Source organism: Xiphias gladius, chromosome 14, assembly GCF_016859285.1.
Source record: "Xiphias gladius isolate SHS-SW01 ecotype Sanya breed wild chromosome 14, ASM1685928v1, whole genome shotgun sequence".
Taxonomy (NCBI): domain Eukaryota; kingdom Metazoa; phylum Chordata; class Actinopteri; order Istiophoriformes; family Xiphiidae; genus Xiphias; species Xiphias gladius.
Window position 1 is genome coordinate 11,290,020 of NC_053413.1, and position 15,768 is coordinate 11,305,787.

General features: G+C 41.1%; 2 protein-coding genes across 3 annotated transcripts; one reads left to right on the plus strand and one right to left on the minus strand.

Annotated features, from left to right (window-relative positions):
- Window positions 1-289: 289 nt before the first annotated feature.
- Window positions 290-6,652, plus strand: LOC120798774 (ras-related protein Rab-11B-like). Its single transcript, XM_040143399.1, has 5 exons — window positions 290-483; window positions 2,993-3,188; window positions 4,164-4,357; window positions 4,771-4,851; window positions 5,370-6,652. The coding sequence occupies exons 1-5, from the start codon at window positions 444-446 to the stop codon at window positions 5,513-5,515; spliced, it is 657 nt and encodes a 218-aa protein (XP_039999333.1). The 5' UTR covers window positions 290-443; the 3' UTR covers window positions 5,516-6,652.
- Window positions 6,653-6,831: 179 nt separating this feature from the next.
- On the minus strand, window positions 6,832-11,886 carry LOC120798773 (E3 ubiquitin-protein ligase MARCHF2-like). Of its 2 annotated transcripts, XM_040143398.1 has the most exons (6): window positions 11,245-11,886; window positions 9,966-10,027; window positions 9,708-9,899; window positions 9,399-9,594; window positions 8,790-8,999; window positions 6,832-8,182 (listed from the first exon to the last, which is right to left on the minus strand). In XM_040143398.1, the coding sequence occupies exons 3-6, from the start codon at window positions 9,890-9,892 to the stop codon at window positions 8,027-8,029; spliced, it is 747 nt and encodes a 248-aa protein (XP_039999332.1). In that variant the 5' UTR covers window positions 9,893-9,899; window positions 9,966-10,027; window positions 11,245-11,886; the 3' UTR covers window positions 6,832-8,026. The 2 variants fall into 2 exon arrangements, with proteins under 2 accessions (XP_039999332.1, XP_039999331.1); XM_040143397.1 differs by having other exon boundaries at window positions 9,708-10,027; window positions 11,245-11,883.
- Between the last annotated feature and the right edge of the window lie 3,882 nt (window positions 11,887-15,768).

The window sequence follows — 15,768 nt, forward strand, 5'->3', positions numbered from 1 at the left end:
TCTTTCAATCGTGATTTTTACACACACGTCCGTGTCCGGCATCAAATGCTTTGGTGATGCCAGCCTTTCGCACGTGAATGTGTACTGAACTTAAGAGATGATGCCGATGTCGTTTGTGGCCTGACCTCGCTCTTTCCATTGAGAATTACATGACTGTGTGTCAGACTGTGGGCCACAGCTGAATGGTATCAGTCTGCCGGCATGCCAGTAAAGAGCGCCCCCCCGGGGAAGGTATGTGAACTGCAGGGACTCCTCCCCTCCCCTCTGCAGAGTTGCGAGCTCTCCCCTTTCTGCGGCCAGCTCGCCTTGACAGCCAAGCACTGGCGCAGAGTCTCAGCACAAACCTTTACCTTATTTTTTTTTCTGGCATATAACGATTATTCATACCCGCACTTTTCACACATCCTCTTCCGGAGACCAGCGTTGGAGCGGCCTCGTCTAGAATGGGGAACCGAGACGATGAATACGATTTCTTGTTCAAAGGTAAAAAAAAAAAAAAAAAAAAAAGATGACTGCATTCCCCATTTACACAGTGTCAGACCGATTAAGCTATGCTTTATAGATGCTGATAGATCTCCTGTCATTTTCGCTGACCACATGTGTGCATTTTCTACGCAAACAGACTGATGTTTTTTTTTTTTTGTGAGGAACTGCCCGGATGATAATCGGTTGGTGTTATTACAACATAATGCTGTCATTGTAACATTACAACGTCTGCAGCTGTATTTATAGGTGTAGGACGCAGGATCCCTCTCCGCGCCCCATCTTTTTAATTAAACTTTCATCCACTCATGGGGCAGAATTGGTCGTTATGAGGGGAACCGTTTCCTCATCTATAAAAAGACATTGGATGTTTTCTACTCATTGCCCCTCATGTGGCTGATTAAAGGCCCATTAGCCTCTGCCTCGACTGATCATAAGCCTCATCCTCGGAGGAGCGTGGTACTCAGCCGGCTCTCATTGACTCCGAAAATGCAGCAACTCATAACTTTGTGTATTTTTTAGTGTTATTATGACAATCAACAACTGGGCCTGGCAGATTGTCGCTGAGATTGAAGCGGTACCAGACTCAGGTCCATGTTTATCTTCAGTGCTCAGTTGGACCCAGAATGCCGTCCTTTGATCGTAATATCAGCTCCTGGGGCACATTAACATCCTGGGCCTGTATACGCTAAAAGGCCATTTAGATGTAACAAAGTATCCTCTGTGGGATGAATAGGGCATCTGCCGGAGGCGAGGGCTCTCTCTCTCTCTCTCTCTCTCTCTCTCTCTCTCTCCCTCCCTCTCTGTCTTTCTCTCTCTGCCCGAGCCATCGTCCGTGTACCCGGCCGAAACAGGAAGGGCAAGGCGGCCTGAAACAGTCGATTCAGGTTTTTGATGAAGCCTGTTATCAGCTTCCTGCAGCCCGGACCAGCGCGATGTCGACAGGGACAAAGTTCGGCTCCTTTTCCTTTTTGTCGAGGGGGAGAGAAAACAAAAAAAAAGGCTCCACCTCTTGCTGCTGTGCTGTGAACGGGAGCCACCTCAGCCCGGTCCTGACACCAGCACAGCCCCGGTCCAGGATCCCACTCAATCACTTTCCCCCAGTGGCTCATTTACCGCAGACCATGCAATCAAGACCATGCCTGAACAACAGGGCCTGTTAAAAACCAATGCATGTTTTCATGCTGACACTGTGGATGCTACACAGAAGCTGTTGAGAACCGTAGCTGGTTCTCTACACTGACTTTGTAGTTAACTTATGGCATATACATCTGTTTTCTTACATCAGTATTACATTTTTTTTTTTTTTAAATACACATATACATACAATCTTGGTGTCAGATTCCTATAGCTCTTTCTCGCAGATACATCTTGAATCTCTGGGGTAGAAATGAAAGTTTTAAAAGAGGGTTGGTCAACAAAGTTGACATCAGGTTAAAGCCTCCCTGCCAGAGTGCCTCAGCGCTTTCAGCAGCTCCCTCACTGAATATCACCACCCTCAGGGTGTTTTGGCCAGGCTTACTTCGATTACCGACCCTGATTTGTGAAAGGTCAAGTTTATACAGTCTATTAAAGATGCAGTGTGAGAAAACATTTATTCCCATTTATTCAGTTGAGCATATTCTGCATCATGAAAAACAGAAGGTTTCTTAAAATAAAAAATAAAAAAACTCCCCTGTACTCCGTTACTTAGCTTTAAAGTGCCTCTGTATTCAGTGGATAATTCTTAAGGCACTTCAAGGCATTATTTCTTGTTTGGGTGATGGCACAAGTTAAATAAATGTAGCTTCTCATGGTCTCGGGACGTTGGGTACTATTTTTAGGTGATCTACCCAATTGTTTCATATGAGATGTTCTCTGCTGTTACACACAAAACAGTCTGGATATACAGAACCCTTTGACCCAAAGAGTGGTTTCTGATTTATTTAATCGTCGGTGTGGGCCCTCAGGCAAAACCTGGCAGGAGGTTGTATCTACAATTCGTTGTATCTTGTAGTTCATTACAGCACATATTAATTATCGGTTTTTGAAGCAGTGCAGGGCTGTGGTTGCGCTTTTGTCACCATGTCACAGATTGTTTTTGATATATTGTGATGCCTTTTTGCTGTGTTGTTGATAAATGGTGCAAACTCCAATGATTATTTCCAGTCACTCCAAATGATTCTTTACAGGAAGTGAAGAGCTGTAATGAAAGGAAGAGATACATTCTCAGCCTCTAGTGTCCCTGAGTTGTAACACTAAGGTTATATATTGACTCAAGCCTTGATTTGTTACACTCCTACTTTACAGTAGAAATGTGTTTTTTTCATATCCCATAAATCATTTCTCACACACACAGACACAAACATGAAGCAGTGCCGCCAAATGTTGAAACCAACATTTAGAGGCACTGCTTTATGCAATATCAGCATTTCTCGGATCTATTAATATATATGGCCCATCATACATACAGTATACACACACTTGTCTCATCTTTTCTCTCCCTTTCTCCTTTTCTTTCCCTCCACAGTCGTGTTAATTGGGGACTCGGGCGTAGGGAAGAGCAACCTGCTCTCTCGATTCACACGAAATGAGTTCAACCTCGAGAGCAAGAGCACCATCGGGGTGGAGTTCGCCACACGCAGCATTCAGGTGGACGGCAAGACGATAAAGGCTCAGATCTGGGATACAGCGGGACAGGAGCGCTACAGAGCCATCACCTCTGCGTGAGTCCATTTCTTTGTGAGGCAGATAGTTCGGCCTGTCACCTAACACCCCTCGGTGCGGGGAAATACTTCAGCAGCGCAGTTACAATTGACACTCTATCCTTTAGTCTAGCTCGCTTAAAATGTGGCTGATTGTTGGCTATGTTCTACAAGAGCCAGTTAAAGCGGTAGATGGCACTGATCAATAAGTAGCATGATCGAAGCTCAAGAAGGCATTATCTAATGGTTTAAGTCTTCTTGGGTTAGACGTAGAACCCCGGGAAGACCATTTAATGCCCTATATACAAAGATGAATTTTATAAACTGCAAACGTTTAAAATGTAATAATATGTCTAGGTCTTGGAAAGCAAAGTGACACTTTAACGTTTCTAATCAGACATTTACCTGAATTTAAAACTTATTAAACAAACAAAAATAAGGTAGTGTAGAAAACCACCGCACCACAATGTCAGTTTATTTGCTATTCTGGAGCTTTCAATCATACCATTTGATCTTCATCAGCAGATGGAGTTTTTTGAAATCGTCTTATATTTTTTTCTGACCACTTACAAGTGCTTTGAAAAAACTAAAAATCTACAATTCCATGACAACTAGGCAAACCGTCCGCTGGTGAAGATCATGTGATATGATTGAGAAATAACAAAAAGCTAACAAATGGACTTTGTGGTGAGAGTGTCTTCTCAAAGTAAAAGATCCTCCCACCTTCAAGTGATGACAGAAGACATGTCACAGTTGGAAAAGCACGGGTGTAAATAATAAAATTATCAAAGGTTGAATTCCATATAGCTGGTATTGTGTATGCCGGCTAACTGTCACACTGTCACACTGTCACATGGCTTACTGGGACACTGGAATAAAAATGGAGCCATCATAAAGGTCATTAGTAACCTGTACTTTTCCTGCTACAAGTCAAAATGTCTGCTGTGAAATGACCTGTTCTCACCAGTAGCCACCACTTCCCTGGTCTTGTTACAGGTACTACAGAGGAGCGGTGGGGGCACTCTTAGTGTATGACATAGCCAAACACCTGACCTACGAGAATGTGGAGCGCTGGCTGAAGGAGCTGAGGGACCACGCCGACAACAACATCGTCATCATGCTGGTCGGCAACAAGAGTGACCTGCGCCACCTCAGGGCTGTGCCCACGGATGAGGCCCGGGCCTTCGCAGGTACAGGAACCTGGAAAGAGTCACGGGAAGGCTAAATTGGAGTACGGGGAAACATTTGTGTGTTCATTGTTTTTAGAGATATTTGATTATGTATTACTACCTATCAAGTCAGTTGCTTGTGCTGCTACAGCAACTGAAGTCTCCCCCAGGGGCCAACAGAGTGTTTCGATTCCTCCATTATTATTTCACCTTTCCATGGTCTTCCATTCTTTTAAATTAGAAGAGAACATCACAGAACTCCTAACTGTTTTGTGTTTGTTTTTATAAAGCTGGCAAGAAAATATATATATATTTTTTAAATTAACCATACTTTGTTTTCCTCTTGCCGATTTTTGATATTAACTTATTCTGCTGAGTCTTAAAAATAGTATACTCCTATTGCTATAATTTATGTTTTCATTCTTACCCTGCAGAAAAGAACAATCTGTCATTCATAGAAACTTCAGCCTTGGACTCAACGAACGTTGAAGAAGCCTTCAAAAATATTCTTACAGGTACGATTCTGAACGGAGATGGGACATCACATCTAATTCCCATAATTACTGGTTTAATAACATACCATCACTATGTAATTCTAAGCTGAAACGGTATTGCTCAAGATTTTACCTTAAAGGGAATAAAAGGTTTGTGATGTGAGAATTGTGAGAATAATCTTAAAGTTTGTTCAAAAACTAGCAAGATTGAAGGACAGCAATTGCTTGCAATTACATACTACCAACATTTCTAAATTTCTGGTAACTTCCTCATACTGCAGGAAGTTCTTTGTATCTGTTTTTTGATCTGTCTTGTCTTCAGCAGTATTGTGAGTATTTCGTTCATGTTTATTTGGATGTACTGGTGTGCCGAGTAAGGTGCTACTACCCCACATCAACCAGATTGTTTCAGTTTTAGGTACATAATGTGGTTAGAAAGATAATCCTGTAAACGGATCTCTTCCAGTCCACCCAAAACAACAGGAGGAATTAACGGAAAAAATGGCTTATCTGTTTGTATTCCACTTTTTCAAAAACAGAAATCTATCGCATCGTCTCGCAGAAACAGATCGCTGAGCGGTCTGCCCATGACGAGTCCCCAGGAAACAATGTGGTGGACATCAGCGTGCCACCAACCACGGACGGCCAGAGGGGGACCAAACTGCAGTGCTGTCAGAACCTGTAACCCATGGCAACCGTCCCTCCTCACCTGGGTCGATTATTAATTGAAATCCACAGTGTTGGTATGCTTCCATCTGCCCGGTTTTACAATATTGTCTGAATCTGCACTTTTTAGATCAATGGAGTCAGCTGTTACGCCACACATGATCAATCCCAGAAAGAAGTGTTTGAATTGATTTCAAATTCTAATCTGACCCAGGTACAGCCTGCTACATTCTGGCGCAGAAACAGGACTGATGGTACCTTGTGAGTCGCTACCACAGTTACCCATGATAGTGTAGCAGAATAGCCTTGCCTGAGACCTTGTAAGCCTAGACATCTCCCTGGTAGACGGTCATTGCCACATGCTGGAGGCCTGGGTTTGAATCCTGGCTGTTCAGTCGTACCAGCAGTCCTGTTTTTGGCCTCCCCTCCTCCTCCTTCAGTCATCATCTCAAAAGTGGTTGTGACGCTACTGATGCTTATTTCATTTTGTGTAAAATATATTCTTTTGTTTGTTTTGATTTTTGATAGCTTGTCTGCTCACATACATTATATTAATGCCATGAAATTAAATTTTACAATATTATGTTTCTGTGGTCTTTTTCGTTTTAGCAGCATATACATGAGATGACATTCTACTCCTACACAGTGACAACCATTTAAAGCCTAAAGATACATTTTTATGTATTACATTATTAGAATGGCATTTTACTATTGTGGCAGATCAAGGGGGAGCTAGTTTTATCTACTTTAAATACAATTAGGTAGTTTAGTCTGGTGGTTCCCAACCTCAGGGTCTGGCCTCTTCCAAAGGGTCACAAAATTGATCTGTGGCACCATAAGATGATTATTGGGTTAGGAAAGAAAAAACCGAAAATTCTACTATGCAAATCAGATACCTAAATCTGACGAGGGGCTACAACTACATTCCGCATTTTTTCTAAGGGGTAACAAGCCCGTACGGTTTGGATCCACCAGTTTAATCTTTAACAGTACATCTTATTTTATAATACCTTATCTAATATTATGTAAAATGTTATGTATGAATGTTTTAATATAAAGTAACCAGTAAATATAGCTGTAAGCTAAATGTACCGGAGTAAACAGTACAATATTTGAATCTGAAATGTAGTAGAGTAGAAGTGAAAAGTTGCATAAAATGGATACACTGAAGTGCAAATAAATTCAAATTCTACTTTAGTACAATACTTGAGCAAATATACTTTGTTACATTCCACTACAGTCGATCATTAGATATATTTCCAAAGACTAGATAGAGCTCACAAGAGACAGATATACCTAAAACCACCAGACAAGTCACAGTCCACACTGACTGAGTCCAGGAGTCCCTCGTTTTATTGCACAATAACCCAACTCTCCAGGGGATGCAGCAGGAAGACTACAATAACACAAAATACTTTTTTTTAGCATATGCTGCATACATTGATTGACATCTCAAAACACATTTCTCTTTTGCACCTTTACGTAGTACCAGCCTGATCTGATACACTTGTTTTATATAGGACAAAAGTCTGCAATCTCACTATTCAGAACACTGTTTCTCTTCTATTTGAAATTGCGTCTTTTGTGATGTAGAACATTATTACTGGTCATCGCTAGGCAGTTCAATTTATGAATGGTGCATTTACAAGTGGAACAGGGCCGTTTGCGAATGCACTTTTATGGCAATAGTAGAAACATCATCCAATTGGAATGTAAACACTTTTCCACACCGTCAATACTATTTCCTTATACGTTACTGCGCTGCCCTTTAATGTATGCAGTTAGTATCATCCTATATATTACAATCTTCTCTCACCCTGTGACAAGTAAGATAGATACAGTATGTGATTCCTCAGCTGCTGTCTAAACAGAAAAATGATTTGAGTGTCACCGTTTAGACAGCAATGATAAAGCTTTACTTTAAAAGGGTTCAGATTATAGACAAGAACGTTGGTACGAGCGACTGTCGCCCTCTACTTGTCGAAAAAGAATATTCACAGATAGACTTTGTCAATCATGTTTTTAGATTATTATCCTCTGCTGGGCTATTGGCTGCCCATTGTTCAAAAACAGCTAAATACATCGTGAAGGGGCATGAGGGAATTATAGGTAGTGTGAATATGTTTTATATTATACTGTAGTAGCATGCTGATTCAGTTATATCCTGCTACATTAGCTTGTGTCTTAGTATTTCATAAGTTTGTGTCACGGACATACAGTCGGGCTGGTTAGTCCATTATCCACGTGTTCACGCGTTCACATCCCAGCGCTGACCGTCCAATGACAACTGTGTGTTTCAACATCAACTATGACTCCGGAATGAGTTCTTTCCAAAACCACTTTTGTGGTCGGTAAATACCGTAGTAGTTTACATCAAGTGCTTCAATAAAAGAAAACAGAAGGAAAAAGAAGCTCTCCCCTCTCATGGTCCATATGAAGTGCAAAAGTTCATTTATATGATTAATTTTGTTTTTAGGGAGTGCTTCAGTGGGCGTGATTTTTAAATATTCCTCCTGCCACTGCTCTGCACTCATACGATGGTCTCATCAGTCATTTTCTTGGTCGACTTGGTCGGCACTGAACGTTGGGTGGTGTGCGCCCCTTTCATGTCAGGCATAAGCAGACGCACTTTCTGATTGGTCCTCCTCCACTCTGAGTACAGCTGACAGTGATACCGAAATGACACCTGGAATTGAATGGAAGAAGAGGAGGAGGGGGCAAGATGGGACGAAGGGGGGAAAAGACAGACATCAATAAAACTGACGCCAAGATATTTGAGTCAGTGTAGTACGGATGCGGGACAGGAAGTACAGGCTGAAGCTGCAACTGCTGCACGACTAAAGGATAATATTTCACAATCTGTCATACTTTTTATGATTCTTCTGCTGAAGATTAAAGGTAGGTTTCTGAAGGAGGTTTCAGATTGACAGTACATCCTATTTTTAAAGAATATGATCCAGTGAAATCCAGATAAATAAAAGTGCAGAGTAAAAGCCAGCTCAATCTTACTATTCTCAATCTTACTGGCACCAGAAAATAGTAACATAATTTCTACAATAACCAATGGTAGAATATAAATCTGTGGGGCTGATGTTCTTTGCACTGTTTATAAGCCTGTTCACGATTGTTTTCCACATTAAACTAATTACATTAAAAAACAAAAAACACTAGGAGTTATTTGGGGGTGCGAAAATGCCTAAGTGAAAGACATTCACTCTCTGTCAGAATCTGGACACAAGTACAGAAATGTGTCTATTTTCTAAGTAACAGTAAGTAAGTGTTGCATCTGTTACCAGTGTCCAGAGGATGTAGATAGTGAAGAGGGCGATGGTGAGGGCAATGAGGCCAACAGCCTCGAGTCTGCTCTTCAGTTGAAGGTGGTCCTGGGCTCCCCTCAGACAGAGCCAGCCGGAGATGGCTGCCAGGGGCGTTATGAGAAGGAAGCAGGCCATGTCGCACAGCAGCGTGCGCTTCTCACTGCGAGGGCCGGGGTCCTTCAGCCACTGACCAAGAGAAAAGTGACAAAATCATTAGTCCAACTGAAAATTAGCTTCCTACGGTATCACTTTGAATTACAATTACAACTAAATTCTGCCAAGTAAAAGAACATTAATAAGGTGTAAGTTTACCAGCACAAATAATATGAATCCAATGATGCTACTGAAAACCAGCCTCACAAATAGAGACGTCTTATTACAAGGCGAGCCATCATCTCATCTATATGAGGAAATCATCTCATATCCTGAAGATACTACTTGTTGGCTATACTTAAAAAAAAAACAAAAAAAACATAAAATATAAGTACAAGTCCAAAGACAAAACAGTTTCCTTGTTTTAGACAAATTAGTATTGCTCGTTTCCACCTCTTTTTGTACATATCCGCACAGTAAAAGCCCTCTAACCTGTGTGAGTGGTTGTGGTCGCCGTTCAATAGTGAACTCTGTGTGACAAAGCTCACAGTAGCTGGTGTTGGAGGAGGATAGCCACTTCTCCAAGCAGCTCTTGTGCACTTTGCCCAGTGTGCCAGTGCAGTCACAGGGTGAGAGCAGTGTCTCTCCTCCAGCTCCCTCATGACAAATCCGACACATACCCACATCACTGTTAAAGAAAAACAGCGAAGCAGTGAGGGCAACAATGTAATGATTAGCCAACGTACACTGAAATTACAGTATATTCATTTGGGGCCCCCTGTGAGTTCCTCCCTCTCTTACCTCTGCAAGCTCACTGCTTTGACGACAGTGGAGAGTGGGCGGCCATCTTTAGCGGTAACCTTGGCAATGTACTGGGCCTGCATGGTAGAATCAGACTCCTCTGAATCCTTGGAGGCATCAGATTCAGCGCTCCCGGAGTAATCACAAAGGGAGCCGGGTAGGTGGCAACACCCTGACGAAGACATGGCTCAGCTGAGGGTGACAGTGATGATGATGATGATGGTGAAAGCAACTCTAAAAGAAGTTCTGATCCAAAACCTGATGTGCTACTCCTCTCCTCTCCTCTCCTCTACTCCTGTGTCCGCCTACAGAGCAAATGCCTGGTGGAGAATGAAGTGGAGATGAATAGGACACAAAGTATGGGTGACTTAGAATAATCACATAAGTACAATGTTATGACACACTGTTTGAGCCTCTCATAAGAGTCCTTACAAGTCTCAGTGATGCCATGTTGATACAAGAGTGGTGAAAGCATACTGACCAAGTAAATTCCAGCTCCAGGTCTCACAAAAGCTGGAAAAATTGTATGTTGGAAATAAACAAGATGCACAACCTCCAAAAAGTGCTGGAGCAAGGCAAAAAAAATCCTTAAAATTCTCTATTTACCAAATGGGTCATTCAGTTAAAGACCATGTTGTGCGTCCAAGTTATGCTTGAGGCCCAAAGAAAACTGTTTAAAATCAAGATGTCAGGGCTGCCAAAAATACCAAAAATGCCAAATATGCCCCGCTACATTACAAGGAAGATGTTTAAAAAAGCACTTGTACAAGACATTTAGAACTTTTAAACTGGAGCCATAAACAATTTGCACTTTATGTTTAAAATATTTGTATTCAATGTAAGAAATTCACGTTTCAGTAAATAAGGGCGATATGGCTTCAACAAAATGTGTTAACAAGCAAATGCAGAATGCAGCAAATTGCTGTGCAGTGAGAATTTTTTACGTTAAGGTGAAATTTTGGGCAGACCCTTGGGACCATGGCGGGCGGGGGGCTAAGGTGGATTAAGAAACTGAGACCCCCAGTCCCTGCGATCTGTCCTCAAGACCGATACTGTCATCACTATACTCTTGAAAAAAATTCCTTGAAAATACAATGTATAACACATGAGTATGAAAACATATCCATGTGTTAAAAGCCCCAGACTATCAAGCAAAATAAACCAGTCTAATGTCATTGCGACTTTAATGTATTTTTGAACTCAGTTAGCTTAGCACCATTTATCACCATATTACACATCAGGAAAATAAAACTTCGCACTGTCAGCAGGTGTGAGAACTGTAAACCTACATTTTCTACTTTTATAAGATGACAAACAGTTAATATGATTATGGCCTTTGTGTACATTACTGATGTAGCGTTATTGTCGTTAATGTGCAACCAATGACAAAGACAACATTTATCTTAAGAAGATAAGAAGTACGAAAAACGTGTATAGTCTTTGAACAGCTGCCAACCAACAGGCTGATACGTGATGTTGGTGTTGAGAGAAGCTTGCAAACAAGGCGAAAAACAGACGTTAGTGTAAATTTACTCACCCGACGGCCTCCCTTTTCTCGCTTGGCCTTGGCCTTGGCCCTGTGTTCACCAAAGGCAGGCTAGCTGAGCTAGCTAGACAGCCCTAGCTACAAAACTATGACATTGGCATCTAACCAAAAGCTTACAATACGAGGGGATACGAAAGACGACCACATGCGCTGTATCCTCTCCATGGCTGGTAGTATATCTCCCTCGGGTGATTGTGTTTGAAAAGGCGAAGAGAAACGGCTGTTTGCGCCAGGATTACTACACAGCTAACATGGCTAACTTGCTAGCAACGGGCAAGCCTACCTCAGCATCCCTCAGCTGTGCACTGGTCATGTGAGACGATGCTTCCTTCACACTCATTGGTAATAATGGAATAATGGACACATCGCACTCATAATCGGTTATCAAAGTGGCAAATACGAAGCGTAAGCTTGAGGGAAGTACTGGGAATTTTTTTTTTTTACTGCAGCCTGTGATGTTAAGGAGGTCCGTAACCACAGGAATCCTGTAAAACCTAAAGATGAAAGTGGTGTATCTTATCACTTTTGTCCAATGACGACAGTTGACCATCAGTTAGCTCAAGAGCATATAGTAAACTAAACCAAAGCAGCTATCAAAGACTACGTGTTCTGGTTAAATGTTTAGAGACTTCTAGCGTATTTTGATGTTTATGAGCAATGACACAAGTACCGCCACCGACCGATTACAACAGCAGTTTACAAGGAGGCCTGAATGCAGCGCGCAGTTAAAAAAAAAAAAAACAAATGGTGAGATGAGGTCTATTCGGATGAACTGCGGTTAACATGTTTCTGTTTCTTTTTACCGTCAATACTGACTTAATTTCAACAAGAAAGCGACCAAACGATTATCCACCAGCGTAAAAACATCTGTGGTAGGTAAAGTCGAAATAAAAACCGCTAGGTGGCAGCATTTAGACCCCCCCACACCCCCTTCTGTGTTTCCTCGTTCACAGAGGACGGTAATGACTTTGGTCCCTTCAGACGTGGAAGACCGGGGTCTGAGTCCAAAATGACCTCAACCGGCTACGTTAAAGATTTTGTTAATACATCAATGAAATGTATGATAATATAACACTGACAGAGGCCAGTCTGCTGCATAATGTCTACTTTTACTTTGATACTAGGGACAGTTTGCTGATGGTACATACATACTTTAACTTATGGAAAAAATCTGAATGCAGGACTGGAGTGGAGTGTTTTCTACATTGTGGTATTGCTGCCTTCACGTTAGTAACTGATCTGACTACTTCATCTGTGGCCCACCACTGGGTTATAGATGTGATTGCTTGTCATGCTGGCATTTTATTAGAATGTCCCTTTGGCCAGGCGAACTGATGTAGCGGGCAACAAACGGGCGAAAAGAGGGTCGCTGGTTCACAACTGCAGCAGTCAGACTTCCAGTCAGATTCCATGAAGTGAACTTGAGTTGCACCTGACCTGGTTTGAATCCTGGAGGCATTCTGATACTGAGGTGTTCACATGTTAAAACAAACTCAATGACATGAGCGTCTGCAAAAGCAAACATTTTGAAAGGTCCGCTTGACCTAAAGCTTGACCACCTAATGCATTGCTCAGGTAGATGTAGCTCTGTTTCAGGCAGCCCATGCTCATAGTTTATTCCGTCACTTTAGGACCAAAAGTGAGTATTTTGTTACTATATAGACAGAAATAATATTCCAATGTAATTGTGCATTATGTAGAAACATTTAAGACCATGATACTGTGGAGACTTTTAAAATGTACCCCATTAGAAATTCTAAAATGCCCCTTTAGTGTAACCTAAAATAGTAACCTCCATGTGTAATTTTTAACCATTAGTTAAACATATTCTATTTCTGTCATGTTACTCTGCTTTACCCTCTCCACTTGACCTCTTTCCTTTTCATTCCCCTTGAACTGAAACGGTGATAAAGAACGGTGCACTCATGGTGAGTGTGATCTGTGCACATTACTGAGAATGGGAATCAGTATACACACGTACACAAACACACACACACACACACACACACACACATACACACGCGCACACACACTCAGAACATGTCTCTTGTTAGCTACCCCACCCATCTGTTTGGTTAAAGTCCAACGGAAATCATGAGACACTACCTCTCCGTATGTGTGGGATATCATGAGACATGTGTTAGTTGACTTTAACATGGACAGACACCCAAATGCACACGCAGTTCACATACGCGCCATACATTTTGGATGTTTGAGCAGTTAACTATCTTTATACACGGGGTGACAACCATTTGAAAATGTAAGAGAGTAACAATTACATAATAAAGTCTTTCTGAAATATTTAGCAGTAAAATTCAGGTAATGTGTGTGTGTGTTGGTTTGTGTTGTGTTTAAACAACGGTTACAGGTTTCATGATCCATTGCTGCTGTCATAAAGGAAACATAGTTTCTCAGGCTGATAGACAGGGTTTGAAACATTTGGGATGGCAGAGCAGATATAAGTTGTGACAATGTGTTTAGTTAGTTCACATTGTTTAACTTCATAGTCAGTGTGTCATTACTCCAGCCTGCTACTGCAGGCATTTCTTCCTATTATGAAGCCTGAGAATGACCTGACTCAGCTTCTGGAGAAGCATTCTTCATCAGTATTGACTGTGTCAGTCTGAAGTAGTTATATCCATTTGCACATTGCTCCCTTAGTTCATGTTGTACTGCCGTTCCCTCTCTTCAGTCAAGCACAGAAACGTGCATTTTCAATTGAAAGTTTTGAACGGGGCATTGTGAAAGACCGGCACAAACGCATGTGACCATATATAGTGTATACTATATTCCTACATACTTTTATCTCAAGCACCGCAGAGAGAAATAGGGAGACTGAGAAACCCAGAGAGAGAGACACATAAAGACAGACAGATTGCATTATTTATTCTCAGCGTTTTGCTTTCAATAACAGTATAAATCAGTTGCTGCAGTTCCATCTCGTGATCATTCAAACTGTCAGCAGGAGTCCTCATGAGCACCAGGGGAAGGCAGTAATTTGGTTTCTCTCATTTTCTGATGCCCTCTTGCCCTTGTGAGAAGGACACTAACTTGACCGTGCTGCCTTTCCCATGCTACAAACGTATATTCAACATCCAACTGTCCAATTGGTGCCATCTGAATAAAGGCATTTTAAATTTTTCAATTAAAGACTGTGAGCTAATTTAATTTAACACCCTCAAGTTCTTAATACCATTCAATATGAGGTAGCGTTCTGGACATACGGGGTCACTTTCAGCACCGTTGACAGGGATGGCTTAATTTCAATACTCTTTTACTCTTTTGAGTACTTTTGGAAATGCACACTGTCAATAAGTCTGGTAATTCCATTCTAATCACTATTGTCTGTCTTACAGTGTTTAGTTACTGTCCATCAACTGGGCGCCACGTTGTGACTATTAAGGGTGGTATGGACTTTTTTCATCTCTTATTCCATATTTCCTCAAATACCAATTAAAACTGCATTGGAATTTCATAGAATTTCATTCAGGACCATTCTGAGTTTTGCCATGTGTTTATCTATCCATCAGTGTTTATTACATCTGCCAAGGGGGTTATGTTTTCACCTGTGACTGTTTGTTGGTTTATTTGTCAGCAATTTATCAAATTTTGGGGCAAATCTGGATGATTTACTAAGAACATGAATTTTTTTCTCTGAAGTCTGGTATATTTTTTACAGTGACCATGGCAGATGTATGTGCTCTACTGAGTGCCCTTCTAGTTTTTGATGTTTTGGACTTTCATGGACTCCATGTATTGATCGTATGTATCTAAAGATACGAAGAGTCCCGCTGCAAAGAAATAAAACACGTAGCTGATCATAGCATATTTAATCCACAACTTTATTAAACACAGTAGGAGTAATCCAAATTAGACCAATCAAGAGCAACCCCTGTCTATCACATGAAGGTGCTGAAGAAACTGATGTGTTCCTGCAATGCTTTTAGTTCACAAATGACTGCTTTTCATTTTACAGACCACGTGAAAACATATCAACTGGAAAAAAAAACAAACAAGACAGTTAGTCCTTCAAAACTCCTGGTGATGTAACAGAAAACTCTTACTCACATGATATTTCACTTCATGAAATGTCAGGCAGGATTTTTTCCCTGAATAGAATGGAGAGATTTTGAAAAAAAGTCTGTTTTTTTTTCTTCTTCTTTCCAGAAAAATAAAATGATGAATGATTGTATGAAAAAAATAATTAAAAAGCGCATTTAATTGTTAATGTTTGATTTGAATGGCAAATACGTTTCAGACTCTTTAGAGAGCCAGAGTTATAATGAGAGAAAGACCTTTTTCAGGAGAAATCCCATTTGCACGTTAAACAAAGGAGATGCAAATTACAAACAGCTTTTTACATTAATATTTTCTTTTAAAAATCTTTATTTAAGGAGACCTCATTCATTTCACCTCAATAATGTTTAGTAGTAAGGGGCACACCATCCCCTTTCAATGATATCGAATCATTCCTTCAGCATCCATCCAAAAACTTTGTATCATGAGACCTACATA